We start from the raw sequence: 19,373 nt of genomic DNA, 5'->3' as shown, positions 1-19,373 counted from the left end.
AGATGGTTCCTGCTGCTATCTTTTGGAGTATCTGGAAGGAAAGGAATAGCCGATGTTTTGACGGACTATCAACTATTTTTCAATCTCTTAAAGCTAATTGTATTATGTTTTTATTTACTTGGGTTTATTTATCCCCCATAGATTCCCTTGATAGTTATTTGAATTTTGTTAGCTCCTTAGTATTAGCCTGAACATCTGTATTGGAGCTGACATTATTCCCTTTTGCTATAACTCTTTTGTAACTATTATGCATCTTCCTGATGCCAACAATGAAATTAATTACTTCATCAAAAAAAAAAGGGGGGGTAGTCACGTGAGAGGGAACGGGGGTGATAACAAAAATTACGGTCGGATCCAGTTAAAGGGTCGAAATTAAACCCAAGTTTAATTTTTGGACAAGAGTGGCACGTGGCCCATTAAAAAGATGTCAATGCATTTCTACTTAATTTGAAGACCCACCTGGTTTGCTGTTAAACGTAAGGGTATTTTTAATAGTAAAAATAAAGTAGTGTGTATATTTGGACTAATAGATGGACGTCATGTGCATTTTTAGACTGATAGATGGACGAAGAGCATCTATAAACCATTTAGCAAACAATAAGGACAGCTTTGACCCTTTTCTGTTTAAATAATGACTGATAGCTTGTATAAGTGTTATTTTCTTTCGACTCGTGAAAGAGGGAAACATTTCAAATGAAGAACTTGAATCAGCACACAGAAGTCTGTTAATAATGCAAGAAAAGCAAGCAGATTAGGAATCATACACTATTTCTTTGCTCGGATAATGAGACTGAAGAGTTGGAATTTCATTTCCATTCTATTTCCACTATTACAATGCAGAAAACCTTTTTCAGGGAACACATATTCTAACTCTATTCTGTGTCTACTGTACATGTAGTAGCAACTATTGATTACAAAAATTATGGACTCTTAGTCTCTTACGAGTCCTAATGTTGTTTGTGTTGGGTGCTATAATAATCTATAAATACATACAAGGTTAAAGAAGAAAAGAATGACTATAACTAAAGGGACTCACCTTTGCTCTATTTCCAGGATGAATCCAGAGCTCTAAGAAGGCATTGAAATGTTAATAATTGTAGACTTCTGCATATTCTCGCAATTCTTGCCTGTTCTTATTTTGGAACAACACGTAGGCATCTCATATTGTCTAAGCAGGAGACAAGGATCTCAGCAAATCCTAATCAATTGGAATTGCTATAATAGCAGAATGTTGCATATAACCAAGGATTGTTCCAATCCACTTTGGATCCCATAAAATACATGCTTTCAATGTCTTCAAGTTCAGCTACTCGTGGAAATCCTCATAAGGCGAAGATTCACTTGATGAATCACTTTCAAATGGGGTGGTCTCTCTTGGTGATGAAGGAAGTGATTCTCTTTGTTGAGAAGATAAACCTGGAAAGAAAGACTTGTGTCAGTAACCAATATTACTGATACTTTGTAGCATAGCTTAAAAATAAAACGATCACACTGTCAGCCCAAACTGGCCCAAAACCAAAGGACTAAAATATCAACTGTGACTAAGCAATCTAGACATCATAAAATGCTAGGCCTATTAGAAAGCTATTAATGCTGGGTTCTGCTGGCTTTCGCACAACAGAGAGAGCAGAATGGCATCCTACATTAGTTCTTCCAAGAGGAAAACAATAGGACCATAAAAGAGAGAACAGGATACTTTTTACATGGAAAAAGCTCTGCCAACCTTTTGGTCCTCTTGAACGGAACTTCTTTGTATGCCGTCTAATCAGCTTCTTGGCTTTTGTTATGGTTAGTTGTCTGGCAAAGGGAGAGAACTCTGCCTCACTTTCACTCCAGTCACCAGGTATCTCATTTTCTGCTTCACCCCTCATTGTCCGAAGCACAAAAGCCTTGGCCTTTCTGCGCTGAGAATTGAAAAGGCCTTTAATAGAGGTGACAAAACCATCACCTGCACCCTCAGGGGGGCGCTTAGGCCAGGATAAAGGGTTCTGCTCGGATTTTCCGGCTGAACCACCATCACTATCACTGAGATTAAGATCAATATCGGGGACACCAGCAGCACCAGCTTCCCTTTGATTATGTGCTTTATCTTTAAACTTCTTGCCCTGCATTAGTATAAAAGACATGGTCACTGAAGTGTTCGTCCTCTTGAGGTAGTCGATGAGTCTGGAGATACTTATTACCGATTATCATACAGCAGCGGATAAAGATATTTAATGTGGTCAAATATTGAATAATTACAGATCATGGAACTTGGAAAAAGATAATTTCAAAGGAACTAACCTGCATTCCTGTTACTGATTTTAGGACTCCCCAGATGATGTGTTTCTTAACTCTTGAGAATAGCCTTCGCCAGGTTCCAGTAAATTCAACACGATGGAATGTATCCATCAGCAATCTTAAATCACTCACAGCAAATCTTGATCCTTCATATGTAACAAGTAACTCAACCTAGTTCATGCATATTAAACATGTATTAGTTCCGAAAACAAACTAACTGACGAAACTTCAATAAGTTATTAGCCCACATAATGGACTGACCTGACTAATCTTGATATTGTGGAACTCTCTCATTCTTCGAGGCCTAGATTTTTTCTCATCCTGTGCCTTGCCCACCTTTTTCTCTTCATGAGAGGAGCGGCCAGACTTAATTAGTTTTGATTCTTTGGATTTGTTTCTGTTACCTTCATCTGGCTGCTCAATACCGGCAAAGGGCTCACTTGTTGAAGAAGTAACACTTGAGGAGTGCATTTGCAGCATAAGTTCATCAGTAACAGATTCAGCAACATTTTCTTCCCATGTTCTATCAAAGGATGATGTTCGTCTTAGCTCAGGGGTTGAACCACAAACAATATTAGCCTTTAAGTTCTGCAACTTTGACACCTGCAATATTCAGGCAAGATAAACACATGTTTAATTAAGAGAAAAATGTGAGAATTTTGATAAAAGAAAATTATGCATCAATGCTGGAGAATTTGCCAATCGGTAAAATAAACTTTAGCCCAAAGGGATATAAAGCCACCCTTCACATATCTAGCTAAGAAGAAACTAACAGTTAATGGAGGATATGGGACTCACTTGAGAGGAATCGCCAGAAGAGGGAAACTGACTTGCAGATGTAACTGGTAAAGCAGAGTTGCTTGATTTGGCGCAGATCTGAGGTTCTTTTGTTAGATGGTTACTTGACACTGGTGCTTCCTGAATTGATGAGCCTTTCTTGGCACGCCTCGAACCAGCAGTAGTTGAAAACTTCCACACTTCCTTTAAGCAACAAAACATTTAGCAACAATATTTGTCAAATGGTTTATTTTCTGAGAAAAACTTATTAGCACGTATTTCTGATAAATGGACATTAGACACACCTGCCTGCGCTGGGAGTCTTGCTCTTCTTCTGGGAAAAAGTACTCCCACATCATTCTGTACATTGTCTCAGTCAAATGTATCTTTAAGGGGTAAATCTCCACCTGTGCAACGGAGGAATTTAAACAGGTTATAATGTATGATAATAGAAAAGTCAAAAATTTGAGAAAAGGGTTAATCTCCCACTCAACTGCCAGAAAATATTTTTGGCATGTTATTCAGTGTGAAGAATGCAATGACCAGCACAGTGCTCAGAAGTGTAAAGTTCCCGAATCTGACAAGTTATCTTTCTCAAAAGGAAGAAAAAACCTAAAGGTTCAAAGTATTTATCAAAAGAAGCATTACTACCTGGAATAGTTCAAGAGGATAGTTTCCATCTTTTGGAGCCCCCTGCTTAGCATCTACTCGAAGCATCACTTTTCTGTAGCCATGACAAGTGAAACTATATGGTCAGAACTAGCCACTGAAGTAAATACTTAAGAAGTGAACAACTGACAATTCAAAAATTTCAGTGATCATGCTAAAGAAATCAATTGGTAAACTATGGAGGTAGAGGTAAAGCTGCCTCATAGCACATTTTTACTCCCCTGGTCATGCGGTGTACAGTCCCACGAGTGGCTGCCTTCTTATGGGTCTTCTCCAAAAATTTGATTTCATCTGGTTCGATCATTTTCTTAATTGTGTTATCCATACCCCTAACTCACTGGATTAGGACTACAACATACTATGTTTCACTCACTCGGAAGTTTCAGTTGGGTACCTGATACAACCCAGGGAGAACCACACCCTAAAAGCTAGCTATTAAGGTGGGAGAGCCCAAGGCTATATAAAACCCGCATCAGCACATTGTCATACCAATGTGGGACTTAAGTCCCATACCTTGCAATGGATCATAACAAACCACCACGCTCTGCATCCGTCGTCCCCGACGGCTGTGTGCTAGACTTTTCTAGCCCCGGGCGAACACTGCAATACCGGCGTCACCATCCATGGCACGTTGGGCACGGAGGGCGGTGGGTGGCTCTGATACCATAATGTTAGATGCGGAAAATTTATGACACAGAAATTGAGAAGAGAAGGAAATTACTATTGGCAATAGATTGTGCAAGAATCTTAAACACAATTTACAACCAACAAATCTGTCTGTATGGAGTGGACAAAACCCCCAGATACTAATATTTAGACAAACATTCAATGCCCTTAAAACTAATCCTGACTAGATATTTATAGAATACATATTCTTTAAAATAACTAGAAAACTGTAAAGCCTAATCAGATAGTAGGTTGGAATATTTGGTAACTGCTGGAGAGAATTAATGAGGCAGTTTCTTCCTAAGGCAGTTTCTTCCTACTGGAGAGAAGTTGGACTTGGTCAAAGCTGCACAAATCTTATTTCCTCTTTCACGTTTTCTTCTAAAATAAGTCTTCAAAGGTGGGATTGTATCAGTACCTTATAGAAATCCATTTCAAAGTGAAGTTCTAATACTCAAGTATGTAGTCTTGAGTGTGTGACTAGGAAATTGTCTACAGAGACATACATTATTAACATGTGTAGTTTGACCAAACCCAATTGCCTAAATATGCAGAACTGAGTACTTGAATGATATCACATGATAATTAGGAGAGGGAAATCAATGACAAAGCAGATGTTAAAATGTGTGATCCGTTTCATCAAAAAACTTAGACTCTTAGACAGGGATTACTTTATTAATTTTAAGTTTGTAACACGTCCCCTAACGTGGGGGCTCGATTCTTTTATGACCATGCATGTAGAAATTTTATGTTGATCGTCAACTTGAATTTTAGTGCTGGATCCTATGTGAAGCTCAGTACTTTTTTTTTTTTGATAACCGTGGTGTCCGGGCCAGCTTGCGCGCACCTCGACTAATTCCACGGGATACCTGCCACCTCCCACCAGCAACATGTACCAGGTAACTCTATCCACCAAGGCTTGGATAGATGGGAAGAAATCACCTAGTATTTGCCTCCGCTGAGATTTGAACCTAAGACCTTAAGGTTCTCACCTACTTCATTGACCACTAGAACTTTTAGAAAGATAATATTTTTATTTATTTATTTATTTATTTTATGTCTGAGATAGCAGAGACCAGCAGTTTACTAAAAAGATGGGTTTAAGTGCAGAAGGCCACTTTTAAAAAGGAAAGGAGCTAGCTAAGTGGACCAAAGAAATAGAGTCTGGTATAGCAAGCTGTGTCAAGGTACTCAGAAATGGTCGCAGATGCGAGGTTGTCTCCAACACAATCAAATTCAACTTTTGCAGTTTGTAGATGTACATTAGAGGAGCCAGTAGAAGTACCAACATCTATGGTTGCCAAAGATATTTAGAGAAATAATCATCACTATTGCCAGTTAATAGAGAATACCAGTACAAAACTTTAAAGGACAAACATGGATACGAAGAAAAAATGGGACTCCACCATGGTCCCCAACCCATATAAAATGGAAGCAGAAACACTATACAGTTTAGATGTGTAAAAAGGAGCAAGAGACAGCAGGAAATAAACTTGAATTGTTGCATACTTTCCCCATTCAGTAGGAGGATTCCATGCTGATAGAAGCATATCAGACTTGGCATTTGGTAAGCAGTTTCTCACAACAAAATATTTTGTTGTGAATTTAGCAACCCCAACATCTTTGTAATCACGGTCAAAATCATATATCTGCATTAAGAAACACCAGATTATATTCTTTACGTCTGACTCAAGTGATTCCACTTTTAAATAGGAAAAATAAATTTCTAAAAACAAAAAGAAATAGGACGGTTAAGGGGAATTCCGAAAGTTATTAAACAATAAAACAGTTTTCTGGTCGCAAGATAACTTATTAAGCACCTCTAGGATTGCATGAACAAAGACATGGTACCTTTTTTTCTTTTTGATAAAGGTAACAGTATATTCATCAGCTCAAAGATTGTGCTGGGAACCATATTTACAAAAAAAAAAAAAAAAAAAAAAAAAAAAATCAAAATACATCCTGTCCAACAAGGCATGGTACTTTACAGTTCCTAAACAATGAAACAGTTTCTGTAGGCAAGATACTTGTTTAAAAGGGATTGCATAAAAAGGAACACAGTACTTTACAGTTCAAGTGCCAGTGTCCTACTGTCCTGTACTGAAGTTTACTGTCATGACTTTAGTTTTACCATGTAATGGTCTTAGACAAAACTGTAGAAAAAGATGACCCTATGTGTTAATGGAATCTATTTCCATCTAAAATGACTAGGACCAGCAACACATTATCTCATCAAACCCCAACTCTGACACTAAAAAAAAGCTTTGGACGATGAAACCAAATTCGAAAGATGCGAAATTCATGGATTTTACGGCTGATCTATTTCAGAGGGTTCACCCTGCAATAAAAGTTCTCCAACTTAGGGAATTATTAGCATATTGTTTTCAATTTTAACCCCTTCAAATAGATGAAACTTTAGCTGCAGTTTACTCCAGGATAATTTTCTAGTTATGTATACCTTCAACTGCTAACTATTCTGACTCTTGTTTTTCTTTAATTGCTTCTTTCTGTTGGAGAAAATAAAGCTGTACCAGAACCAATATGAGATCACAAAGGGACAGCTTAGAAAAAACCATGAACTTTAACCTATGCAAGACCTAAAAGCCATTAATACATGTATGTTTATATTTGTTTCCTGGAAGAATGTCAGGAATATTGCAGCAGCTACAGCTGCTAGTTTGATATAAAATCCTACTGATAACTGATAAGCATTATCCTTCAACAGGTGTTACCAAACAAGAACTCTTTACAGGAATTAAGCCAAGCAAGGATATACCAAAAATACTGAAGCCACGTAGAGACTCACCATATCATTTATCTCAGCTTCAGCAAATGATCTTCCATCCACAAGCATGCTCCAAACCACTTTATTAATTTGCAAAGAGATGCGCATAGCACAAGAAGGACTTTTGTTCTTTTCTTTCTCCATCAATCGGAGCTGTGCAGCTTTCTGTAGAGCCATCCTCAGAGATGCAGATGCTACTTTTCTGGATTTTTGAGCATTTACTAGCTCTTTTTTCAGTCTTTGCACCTGCAGAAAGTTGCTTTTAATAAGCCTTCAAACTTGATACACCTTTTATCCCTATTACTGTAATGAAATCTACACATTTCAAAGCAAAACTCCACGAAATCTGTTAACTTCACGGCCTTCACTACCAAAGTGACACAAGTTGTGCAAACTATCAGAAGTAGGCCGTGTTTGTCAAAATAAATGGGCAGTTGGGCTGCATACTGGGCCATATAGGGGTTTTAGAACATGGAGTCTAAGCAAAACACACCCACTTTTGTTTAGGCTTGGACAGGTTAGGTTCAAGTGGGTAGATGGTCAGCATCTGCTTGGAGCTACTTACAAATACCTTTTTTTGGTATCAATAGAAGTTACTATTTTGACCCAAAAAAGAAGAATCTCTTACCTTTGCACCACAAAGACTTCTATTTCACCAAAAAGACAGTAAAACTGTCAAAATTCTTTACCATCTTTACATACTTACTTTCTTTTAAATTACACTGTTAATTGAACTCTTGAAAAACAAAAGGAAAATAAGGCAAATAACTATAATAGAGGCTCTCTAAACACCATTCAAGAAATGGCTTGAGACACTGTCAGCATTTAAAACATAGACGTATGAGAATGACAGCACTCCAAAGCAAACAAAAGGTCATATCCAGTCACTTTTCACCTGGAAATAATCCATGTGAATCATCAAAAAATTGAGAAGAAAATGATAGGCATATGCAACTCAACAATAACTTTTCAATGAAAACTTAACAGTAAAACTAAAATCAAGAGAAGAAAAGCCTTGAAATCAGTATTTCTTGGGCTTATTACACAAAACCACATTTGCATCACTATAGCACATAGGAAGATTGCTTTAAACCCCTCTAAACGGAGAAGAAAAATCTCAAAGCAACCTGAAACTTGAATGAGAGAGGTGAAGCAAGCTTATTTCATGGCATAGTACTCACAAAAATTGGTAAATTGAAGTTGAATTGCTTATGATATGTGGAGAAAGTACGGTAAGAAAAGTTCAGCATTCATGTTTATTTTTTCATTTTTCGGCAGGTTTTCACGATTCATCATCATTAATATTCAACTCAGACAAATCATTTTTAGCCCATATGCACACATAATGTATTTTATAGGTAGTTGGACCAGTCAAGGCATATAATCAAATGAGGTCGTGATTGTTATCATTAATCGCCCCTCATATTACTTAAATAAGTCTAAAAAATGATAGTGCTCGAGAAAAGAGAAAATGTAAAACCCCTTGATTCAACTGGAAGAACATTGGAAATTGGTAGAATCACGTAGTGATGGGACTGAGTTACTATTGCAAGAGAATTTGTGACCTATTTGCCTGTTCTCACTAAAGACCATGGAAGACAATAAAGGGATCAGCCTAGGTGAACGATAAGTATTTAACTCTGCCCCAGGATCACCCGATTGATAAGCGTCAAGGCCCAACAAAAAGGACACGACATGAGAACCAAGGTATGTTGAGGAGGACAGTTAGTTAGCCCTTTCTGGGCCCTAATTCTCAATAGCTTCCAACATGGGATCTCAACTTTTCATTTCTAGCTAAACCATGGGCATGGATCTCAAATCTTGCCAAATTAAAACACGTAGCTATCCTACAGAAGTCCAATGTCATTTTACCAGTCGATGGCACTGAATGATATTCCATGCTATAGTGGCAACCGTGCCAGGTAGAAACAATTAGTCGAGTACATATCATAGGCTAAGGCTTATGCAATCATTTCAGAATCAACTTGTCAAACAGGAAAAGGACTTATGTCATATTTCACATCTAACAATCTTAAAGTACTTCAGAAAGTGCTGTCTTACCAAAATGGACCTTCCCCCACTAATAATCCAAAGATCGCCTTCCTTTACTGGGTTCCTGTCCACAGATGCATCATTATAAAGAGATAATTTCCTAATATCATCCTGGATCAACTTCTGCGCTCTTTCTTTCTGTTCAAGGTTCACTCTTGCCAGTTCTACTTCTTCAACACCATCAGGTACAACTTCATCAGCCTCCTCTTCAACATCTTCATCGTCACCTGCTGGATACGACAGGCTAACTTTTCGAGGCCTGATTTAGGAATCTCAATTAATTCACTCAAAGATTTAAGATAAAGCTATGGAGATGCAACTCATCACATCCAAGTATAATAATAGAGGCTTCTGAGGAACAAATGAGGGACGGGTTGCACTTATCCAAAAGCATGTTAAACTCAATAATAGGTTTATAGTAATTTAGTGATTAGAGATCTTAAAAACTGTGCTTACTTTGGAAGCCGGGCAAATAGAAGATTGGTCAACACATCTAGCATAACTTGGAACTGGCGGGATGTCATTGTTGCTGTTATATTATGTGAATTGAATGAAAGCTCTTTCAAAGGTTTCACCTGTGATAATACATAATCACAATTGAGAATCAAGCGATGAAAACATCGTTATCAAAACATACGATGCAACAAAGAATTGGTCTAATAAGTCAGATAGAGTTCTCACAACATAAACCAATATGACTAGGTTATCACAAAATTAGAAACAACGCATACATACCTTCAAGTCGGCGGTTGCACCTTTATGCCTAGTATAGCGGAAGTACATATCACAAGGCATAAAAACTCTCTCCAGTAAAGCTCCAGTGCGCTTCACTTTCGGTGAGCTTCTCCGAATTTTAGGAAGCCACTGCAGTCCAGCCCCTGGATCTACGTCAGTTGGGGCAACATGTGCCTGCACATGTTCTAACATCACAGAGTACTCCATGCGATTCCATGTCATTTCAGGTTGAGATTCACGAATTTGAACATTTCCTCCACCTAGAGCTTGTTCAATCACTTCATAGCCAATGGAAAGAACTGAATGGAACGAACGAGCCAAAACACGGCCACTGACAGCAGCTAACAGAAATCTACCCTGTCAAAACAAAAAAAGGTGCCAATGCATTAGCATCAATGAAAAAGTAAAGCATTTCAATAAAGTTGAGACAACTAGTTGTCCGATTTCTTCTGCATTTAGAAATTAGGATTACTGGTAGACATGATCTTGGATTACCACTTTCAATTTGACATGGCTATGAAGTTAGAGACATTTAGTCTTACAAGACTAAGGTACTTCACACCTTCAAGCAGTCAATACTGCAGGACAAAAATAACTTAAGAGACACTAGGTAAACATGATGTGGTCATGAAGATAGTGTTGTCCCTCAATATTGTGTATCTTTTTATCACAACCTTCCATTTTCCTTTACGAATAAATTTTTTTTTTGTTTTATCTTTATCAATTAGTTGAAATAGAGATATCGTACCTTAGAGATAAGGTTTTATGTAATCTCATATTTTCCGTTAAATATAGAGTTCTTTGAGAGTTCAAAATTGTTAAGAGGCCGATCTTATATAAGTAGGACCTTCATGTACTCTGTGCAGGAAACTTGATGAATAACATCTGATATATCGATTTGGTATTAAAATCCTACCCCCCCCCCCTCTCCCTCCCCCCTTCAGATTTATTTCTGTTGACTTTCTCCTTCTCCTTTACTGGTGCTGCATAAAAATAGTGTGCACTCGTAAACCAGTATTATTCTTCATATTAAAATCCCAAAATCAAGATGCTTTTTCCCTGAAAATAATATCCTCATCTGGTGATGTTCACACTTCCGCAAGTTGTTTCCTCCTTTTCTTAATTAGCAAAAGCAGAAGATTCCAAAACCTTAGGCATGAAAAGCATCTCACATATTCCAACTTGACCAAAATTTCAACACATTCTATGGGGTCTAGCTCCATGCTTAAACTTGAATCAGCAGAATACAATAAGTGTATGCATAATGGTAATGTAAATATTAGTGAGAGTTGCAACACGAGAAAGAGAAAAATTCCAAAAGTTAGTTGAGATCTACAAGATACATTTACTGCATGCAGAAAGATGAAAGAGATGGTCCATGTTGCTCTGGACTGAAACATGTTTCTGCAGACGAGGTCTCAGCAGCGGAGTACTCAAATAAGATATATTCATGTTTCTTTCGGCACATCTTGATTTTGTTTTATCCATGAAAATTATATCCAGAAGCTTCAAGAGAAGGGCATCTAACATTCACCAAGAGCACCCAGTCTAACAAGCATACACGACACAATTTTACAGTGTGTATAAATCGTACCCTTCTCACCAGAAAAAGTAGAATAAAGAATATAATTTTACTTGTAAACTGTTCAATTTTCTCTCCTAGTCTCCCATAGTTGTTGCTACTTTCTAGACTCCAATTAACCTTCTGGAAGGGACAGTGAAAGTGTAGAGAGAAGTACACAAAATCCAATCAATTATATGACTTGCAAACACATCTTGGTTTTGAAAAGGTTATGAGAACTGCTTTAGCAGAAGTTGTTGTGCAAATGGAAAAAAACAATCAACCTTCGTAAACATGGGAAGCATAAGTCTGATAGAGATCAAGGAAACGGCAAAGGGATTTATAATGCTTTGGGCTACTCCACCCACTGACTTAAGGTTTAAGTTGGATGCTCAGATTCTTTCACATGATACCAAAGCCAAACTTTGGTGAATCTGTCTTCATAACTGCTTTCTTTTTTCATTTTCATTTTTTGTCACTCTGAATTTCACTCTCAACTCACCCCACTGAGCTGTTCTAGGCTTCGCTTTACCAATTCAGCCTATCAAGCCACTAAAATTGCTCTAAGCCCACTCATTAGCTTATTGAGCCTAATCCATTTCCCTCTACTCCAGGAGTGAGCCTGCTGACCTCCTCTCTGTCTACTTTACAAGGAAAAGGCCCAAATAAAAAGAGAAAATCAAATCTGTGTACCCTTGAACTGGGTTACACGTGTAAGAGGGTGTTATTGTTAAAGAATATGCTTGTCCCTCATAGGTTATATAAGGGTTTCAAAGGGGTTTATAATATCCGGGCTACTCCACCCATTGCCTATAAGGTTTTGGGTTGGATGCTCAAATTCTTTCACATGCCTAACACTTGAGGACACAACAAGGGACTTATGAAAAGTATTTCTCCAGGAGAGAATTCTTAAGGTTAAATTATTTTCCTTTCATTGATAATCAAGAATTATTTACCCTACATGATAGCACTTTTTTGCAAGAAAAGATAGAGAAAAGGAGATTTTTCCTACGTATAATGCTATAGTGCTTCCTATATATGCACTATCTACTTATTTCCGTTTAATTTTAAAAAAGAGTTTGAGATAGTAAAGCGAAAATTGTTAATATCTTAGGTTGCAAAAAATAAAAAAGAGAAAGTAGGTCAAGACTGGTCCAGATTGTTCAACAAAAGAGTAGAGAATAAGAATGCCTAAACATAAAATTGAACAAAGCAATACAGGGAGATGACTTCTGTAAACAGTTAAATAGAACAACTAGAAAACAATAGGACCTAAAATAGATGTACTAACATAACTAAAACATTAATCCAACCTATTGGTATCGCCTATATAGATCCTTTTTTCTTCCATTGTGCCCTATTTTTCACTAGATCTGCAAGGATTCCAAGAGATTGTAGGTCATTTCTAGCAACTTCCTTCCATGTGATATTAGGTCTACTTCGTCCTGTTTTAACACCTTCACTCATGGTCTTACACCTAAGCACCGATGCATCAGAGGCCAATGCAGGACATGACAAACCTAAAGTGACCTCTCATCCTATCCTCAATGTGTGCTGCTAACACCATTTGCCGCATATGATAACTTTTTATTTTGTCAATGAAGGAAAAAATTTCATGTAGCTAGAAGCTTACAATGAGGTACAGAGATGACTTCTGTAAACAGTTGACATTACAGATGAATACTACAAGCAAGCATAAGGGCCATAGGATTTCAATCCAAAAGGAAAAAGAAACAAATATCGATGACATACAGTGAATAAGGATACAGTAAACTAGGAAAGCTATGACTCAGAACCAATCCAATTAGTTACAGCTCTGAAATATTAACAGATAATTAACTTACATTTGCATCTTCTGAGTGAAGATTGAATTGTGGTTCAATGACATTGACCATGAAATGGCGAGTGCCCTCCCCTTCACAGTCTTCAATGTTGGCAAGCTTTGCTGGTAATAGAGATAACTTATTGTGGTGAGGAGTTTAAGCAGTGAGAATGATAATAAAGATTATGACCCATATCTCAAATATCATACAAACATTTATATAGATCACAAGCAAATGCAGCCATGTCAAGCTACTACAATTAATCGATTGTCAAAAAAAGGGGCTAGTCAAGAAGGTAGATTGGATATGCCAAATATGCAAACTAGAAATATTGATTTTTAGTGCTTAGGCAGTAAAATATTAGATCATAAAGTACAACTCCTTATGTATAATAACTAACAACTATCCAAGAGAGATGCAGCGTTTTTAGAACTATGCTACATTTCACTAATTCTTTCTTTAATATATATATATATATTTATTATTATTATTATTTTTTATTTTTTATTTTTATTTTAATTTTATTTTGTTTGAAGTTTCACTAAATCTCAAAGAAGAATACACATATCTAATGCTCTAAGTCAAGATAGAGAGTCAGGGTCCAATTAAAGCTTACCAGCGGAACTAGATGGAAGAGTTTCCACTTTAACTTCACTTGATGGAGGTGATTCTACTTGTGCTTTTGATGGCCTCATGTGTTGTGGAGAAGAGGAACTTGCACCGTGACTAACTGGAGACTTCTGGTTATCATCTTGAGGTAATTCAGTTCTATCAATCACCTCACTATCCTCCAGCAACTTTCTTTGGGCATATTGCCTAGAAGGAGATGGCTTTGGAGATTCAAAAGCCTTAGATATTCCACCTACCCAAGACCAAACTGCATCCCTATTCTCAAGTGTCCACAAAAGCTTTAGACCATAGACAAAGATACGCTGACAATTATCAGCGATCACTACATTATATCCATCATCGTCACTTGGGTCAGATCTTGTATGGTCATCACTTTCACTCCCATTTTCAAACTCAGATCTCACATATGTCATCTCGAGATTTCTCCTACCAGCTTCTTGCCACGCCAACAACCTATCTGGGTCAGCTTTTGGGGCTTGCCTTCTGATTGTAAAATATTCAGATGATAAAAGAAACCCATCATCACGCTGTTTCTCCATGCTGCTGCTCATACTGCTAGTTTTATCATTAGAAGACCTTTCTGTTGATGCAGATTGTGATGTTTTCCTAGTCATTTTAACTACTTTTGCAACACTGCTATCATCATCTCTATTTATAAATGCCTTAGGCATGTGGAGGTCAAGACCCTGGTACACAAGATCAAGAGTGTCACGCTTGCTCTCAAAGGTGTATTTTTGCTTTCCCCGGCCATAATAAAGTTCATATTTTAACTTATTCATAGAAAATGTCAGCCCCTTTGCTGGGTCATCATCGTCTAAAGGCATATGCCTTATGCATGCTGGTGTGGCATCAACTCTGAACATAAATTCTGTCATCACCTTGTCTAATGAAAGATTGCCAGATCTAGGAACTCTCGGTATTCCAAAACGTGGCCACCTAGAAAAAGACCGCAATTTGTGAGGCGGATTATAATTTAAGCTCCAGAATTTCAGTATCCATGCCAAATCATGAGGACCAAGTTTTAGTGTTGGAGAAACTGACAAGCTATCTGGCTTCGTTGCACCACAACCAGTTGCATCCAAGGCACCCTGATCACCCACTGAACATAAGCTTGACTGATTATCATGAATGGGAAGAGAGGGCCTAAGCAACAAATTCCACCGTAGTGACAGAGAAGTTGATCTAAATGGATCATAAACTTTTTCACGAGGCACTCCTTCACTGGGAAATGCAAATAAGTAATGGTTTAGAGGGTTTCCAGATTCACATTCCCACTCCATTATCACTTCAAGACTAAAGGCCGGGGCCTCTATGAAAGTACAGGAAAAGCCAGGTGGACGCTTTAAGTTGGAGTTCTTCAACAAGCTATCCAAGCTGCTCACTAGAATCTTGAAGTTCTTTGCAAAACAATAAACGCGACCATCTGACTGCTGGAGTTCCATATACCCAGATCTTATCTGAAGCTTGTCAGACTTTTCATAAGGATCAGTACTGGCAAGAATATTCCATTTGGACTCAGAAAAATATATGGAGGTGTTTCCATGAATGTAGTTTTTCATTTCATCCCACCATGGCAAGCTCTTTTCCTTTTTAGGCAACGGAGGATCTGGACTTGGATTTCTGATGCTCAAATTGGCCCTACGCAGCGCCACTGTAAAAGCATAGCTAATATCAGCAAGAGCTGGTTCGAAACCAACTCCATAGGAAATTTCTGCTTTCTGAAAATGTAAGGGCAAATCAGAGTATGTTTTCATTGGTGGTGTTGTCCCACTAGCAGAACGGAGCAAATGGACCTTCCTCCATCTCCCAATGTACACATTTTGGTGGATTTGAGGCTGAAAACATGTTGCCTGCACACGACATGGATAAAAAGGTTGATTTTGTGTTAACAAGTCTGTTGTCAAAATTCAAAACATTCTAAAACAAACTAAGATTACATCTCAAGAATAACATACTGTAGAATGAGGAATATAATATATCTTGCCACTTTAACACGATACTCCAAAGCAAAGAAGCAAAGTTAAACATAATGCTATCTCCAATGAAGACTTACTGCCAATCCTAACTTGCACAAGGTAGCATTTCAGTCACTTAATTGTAGAATAGGAAGAAAAGATTGGAAACAACGGACAAACTTGAAAGTTCCCTCGAGTATGGAGTTTGGCTAGGAAATTATAGTGATTACATGTTGCAACTTTGTAAGCAACTGATTCTAGAAAACATTACATCCCTAACCTGTACATAATTATGACAATCAAATCGAATTGAATCAAACCACACCTGATCAATCTAGATCAACTCAAAATAATCATATTCAAACAATCCGAGGCAAAAAATTACTGAAAGTTTCAGGAGTTTTTAAAAACTAGAGATAACAGAGCTTTGAGTTGTGTAGGGAGAATGGGAAACTAGGAAGATACGGATGTCTGCTTTGGTACTGGAGGAGATGAAACCAAGGTGATACTGTTCAGGCATGAATTTTTTGAATTGAAGGTGGTACCGACAATGGAATGAGTATGGACGAGAGGTGAGTCAGTGGAGATAAAATGGAAAATGTGGCTATTTTCTTGTGAATGGAAGGAGCTATTGAGCAAATTTTTACGGAGTCAGGCATGAAAGGAGGTCTGGTGTAGTGTGGCGAAGCGGAGGAGAAGTGGAGGGACTTTATGATGAATGGGACGTCTGTAAGTGGGTGTTAATGGTGGAGACAGCTGGTGGAAGAAGGGTCTCCTGGTGGCTGTGCATGCAGGAGGTAATGCGATGGTTTAGGATTTATGATTTAGAAGTTGGGAAAAGATCCAAATTTGCGCATAAACTAGGCGAAATGGCCTAGATTTTCCCCTAAACTATGGGTTAATGGTGATTAGTCATAATAGTTGACCATTATTCAACAAGGGTAAATCAAGCCCATTTTTGCAACTGCAATGGTAGATCTGACCTCAACTATTAACGGAGGCAAATTTGAACCTTTTCCCAAATTAAAAATTAAAAAAGAACTGTTTGAATTGATCCATATCTTAGCAATGGTAATTCAGTGGGCCTTCTTACAAGATACTAGATGGTGCATCTACCTGCTTCTTTTTTATGATGAGCGCCAATTTAGCTGTCACATCCTTCAGAAAGAAATCATTTGTATAGGTTTCACATAATTGCAAATAGTTCTTGTGGAAATATTTTCGCCAAAAGATTTGTTTAATAATTTAAAGATGAAGAAAACAGGAAAAGAGCAACGATCAGACCTGCTGAGCTAATATAACACGTCCTTCACATCTGCCAGAAGTTGCAGCAAATAGTGGGCACGTGTAATTTCTTATCCAAACAGCAAGGGAACCCGTCTGCAAATTGATATTACTACCATATAATCGTGAAAATGGGATGCTATGTGCACGGCATACTGGATCAAGCTTTTGCAGAATCTCTATCATCCCGAAATCACCTCCTTCAATTCTTGTCAAACTTACATCCAACTCTGTAGCAGAAATTGAAAAGAGAACTTCTGGCAGTGCTAGGCTTGAAACCCCCTTGAAACCCTTCACTACAGGCTCCAGATCCTTCCGATTGCACAAGATTTTGGCATGCCTGGTAGTATGACCTGAATGACTGCTTATAGATCTCCTCTCGCAGTTTCTGAATGGCTGAAGCGTCATCCACGTCAATATCTTCTCCATTGAAATGGATCTTACCATCTTCAAGAGAATCATTTTTCTCCGCAACACCAAGAGATTTGGTACCTTTCACAATAAGCTCATCAATAAAGTTTAATCTGACAGCTAATTCACAAGCCTCCTTCTTCAACAACTGATAATGTTCATCAAGCCATCCCTGTATTGGTTGTTCTTCAATATCAGCAGTGAGTTTCTTTATGCAAAATCTAACTCGTCCAATTTTTGATGCGCTAGTTGCTTTAGCTTTTGGTTTCTCTTCCTTATTGGGAAACAAAAGTTTAGTTTTTGCAGCAGTAACAAGCTTTAAAGCTCGAAGCATTTCCTCAACAGAATCATCGATGGCCCGCAATTCCAACCTGTATGGCATGCATATGTGGACATCAAGGGCTTGAATGACCCAATCCCATGCTGTGCCTATCTCGTGTTTTGCAGTTGATGCACTTCCAGAGGCCTTTGGAATGCGAGAGACTTGCATTCTACTGCTTCTAAACACTCTTGCATTATTAAAGTTGAGCATTAACCCTTCAAGAAGCACACCTATCCGAGCATTTTCGGAAAAGATTGACTGCACCTGGACAGTTGTCTCAACACCATCTCCAACTTCTGCAGCTATATGAAGCATTTCCACATCAATAGCAAAGATGGATTCTCTTTTCTTGTGTTTCTCCAATGGTACTGACTCCATTGAAGTCTCAGTGCCCTGCCCATTATCTTTACAGTCACCTTCAGCAAGTTCCTGAAGCTTCTGATTGTGCAGAAGTAATTTCAAGTGCAGCCCAAGTTCAACCAAAGCTATATGTACATCAGGCTCCCATCTGACCGATATATCAGTGGCACTAAAGAGTGAGCACACTGCAATCTCTTTAAGACCACCAGATCGCCTCACAAACTTTGCATTCTGCATGTCAAGCAATGTAACTCTTGCTCCATGGAGGTTACTGTCTTCCAAATGTTCTTGATAGATTGATCTGGCTCTTTCAAGCTCCATTTGTGTAGATTTTTTCTCCTTGTTCATGGATAGACTTAGGTGGAAAATATCAAGGGACACAGAATACTTGAGTTTTTTAAGTTCAATTGGAGCCGTAGATCTTATAGTTGCAGTGCGGGGAGTACCATCAGCTGAAACACTAATTACAATTCGACCTCCCTGAGATCCATAGTTGGCACGTTTGTGATCAGGAACAACAGAATTTTCCAAACCCACTTCTCCACAAACATTTAAAGAACATCTTTCTAGATTGAATTTGATGAGTTGAATCCCTTTCCCAGATGGCTTGGACGATTTCGTCACCTGGTTATGTGGTTTCTTACCAGAACCAGAGAGACTCTTCAGTAAACGCTTGAAAGACAAAGCTGTAGACATCAGAGACCCAATGCGCCGGAAGGTTAAGTGAACACCCATCCCAGTAACATCAACAGAGAGAACTGTTTTATACTTGAGACCATCTTCAGGTGAATCCATATCTTTCTTGCCCCAGTCAAGACTGACTTTTGCTATATAAATAAGTGAACCCATGTTTGTTTCAACCCCAAAGAGGCTCTCTTTTAAGCATTCCCGATACTCATCTGACATGTTCAGATTAAATTCACCAAGTTCCATGTGCACCACTGTACCTGTACTTGATATATTATTGGCAAAGACATGTGAGGACTGTGAACAACCCTGCAATTTACAAAGGAGCATGACATCACAATTTAAAATAAAAGTTGAAGTAACATGGTTCTGGTAA

General features: G+C 38.1%; 1 protein-coding gene across 1 annotated transcript in view; it reads right to left on the bottom strand.

Annotated features, from left to right (window-relative positions):
* Positions 1-785: 785 nt before the first annotated feature.
* Positions 786-19,373, bottom strand: part of LOC107783344 (protein SABRE-like) — a 33,956-nt gene continuing 15,368 nt past the window's right edge. Inside the window, 16 exon segments of the mRNA XM_075226292.1 lie at positions 786-1,416; positions 1,724-2,105; positions 2,284-2,451; positions 2,542-2,883; positions 3,079-3,261; positions 3,363-3,464; positions 3,709-3,781; positions 5,902-6,041; positions 7,199-7,423; positions 9,239-9,488; positions 9,686-9,804; positions 9,965-10,321; positions 13,370-13,470; positions 13,965-15,828; positions 17,218-17,464; positions 17,466-19,306. Of these exon segments, the coding sequence (XP_075082393.1) occupies positions 1,307-1,416; positions 1,724-2,105; positions 2,284-2,451; positions 2,542-2,883; positions 3,079-3,261; positions 3,363-3,464; positions 3,709-3,781; positions 5,902-6,041; positions 7,199-7,423; positions 9,239-9,488; positions 9,686-9,804; positions 9,965-10,321; positions 13,370-13,470; positions 13,965-15,828; positions 17,218-17,464; positions 17,466-19,306 (6,504 nt within the window). The 3' untranslated portion in view covers positions 786-1,306.

This window comes from Nicotiana tabacum, chromosome 12 (assembly GCF_000715075.1).
Source record: "Nicotiana tabacum cultivar K326 chromosome 12, ASM71507v2, whole genome shotgun sequence".
Taxonomy (NCBI): Eukaryota; Viridiplantae; Streptophyta; class Magnoliopsida; order Solanales; family Solanaceae; genus Nicotiana; species Nicotiana tabacum.
The sequence above is the reverse complement of the archived record's forward strand: the minus strand, read 5'-3'. Positions and strand labels throughout refer to the sequence as shown.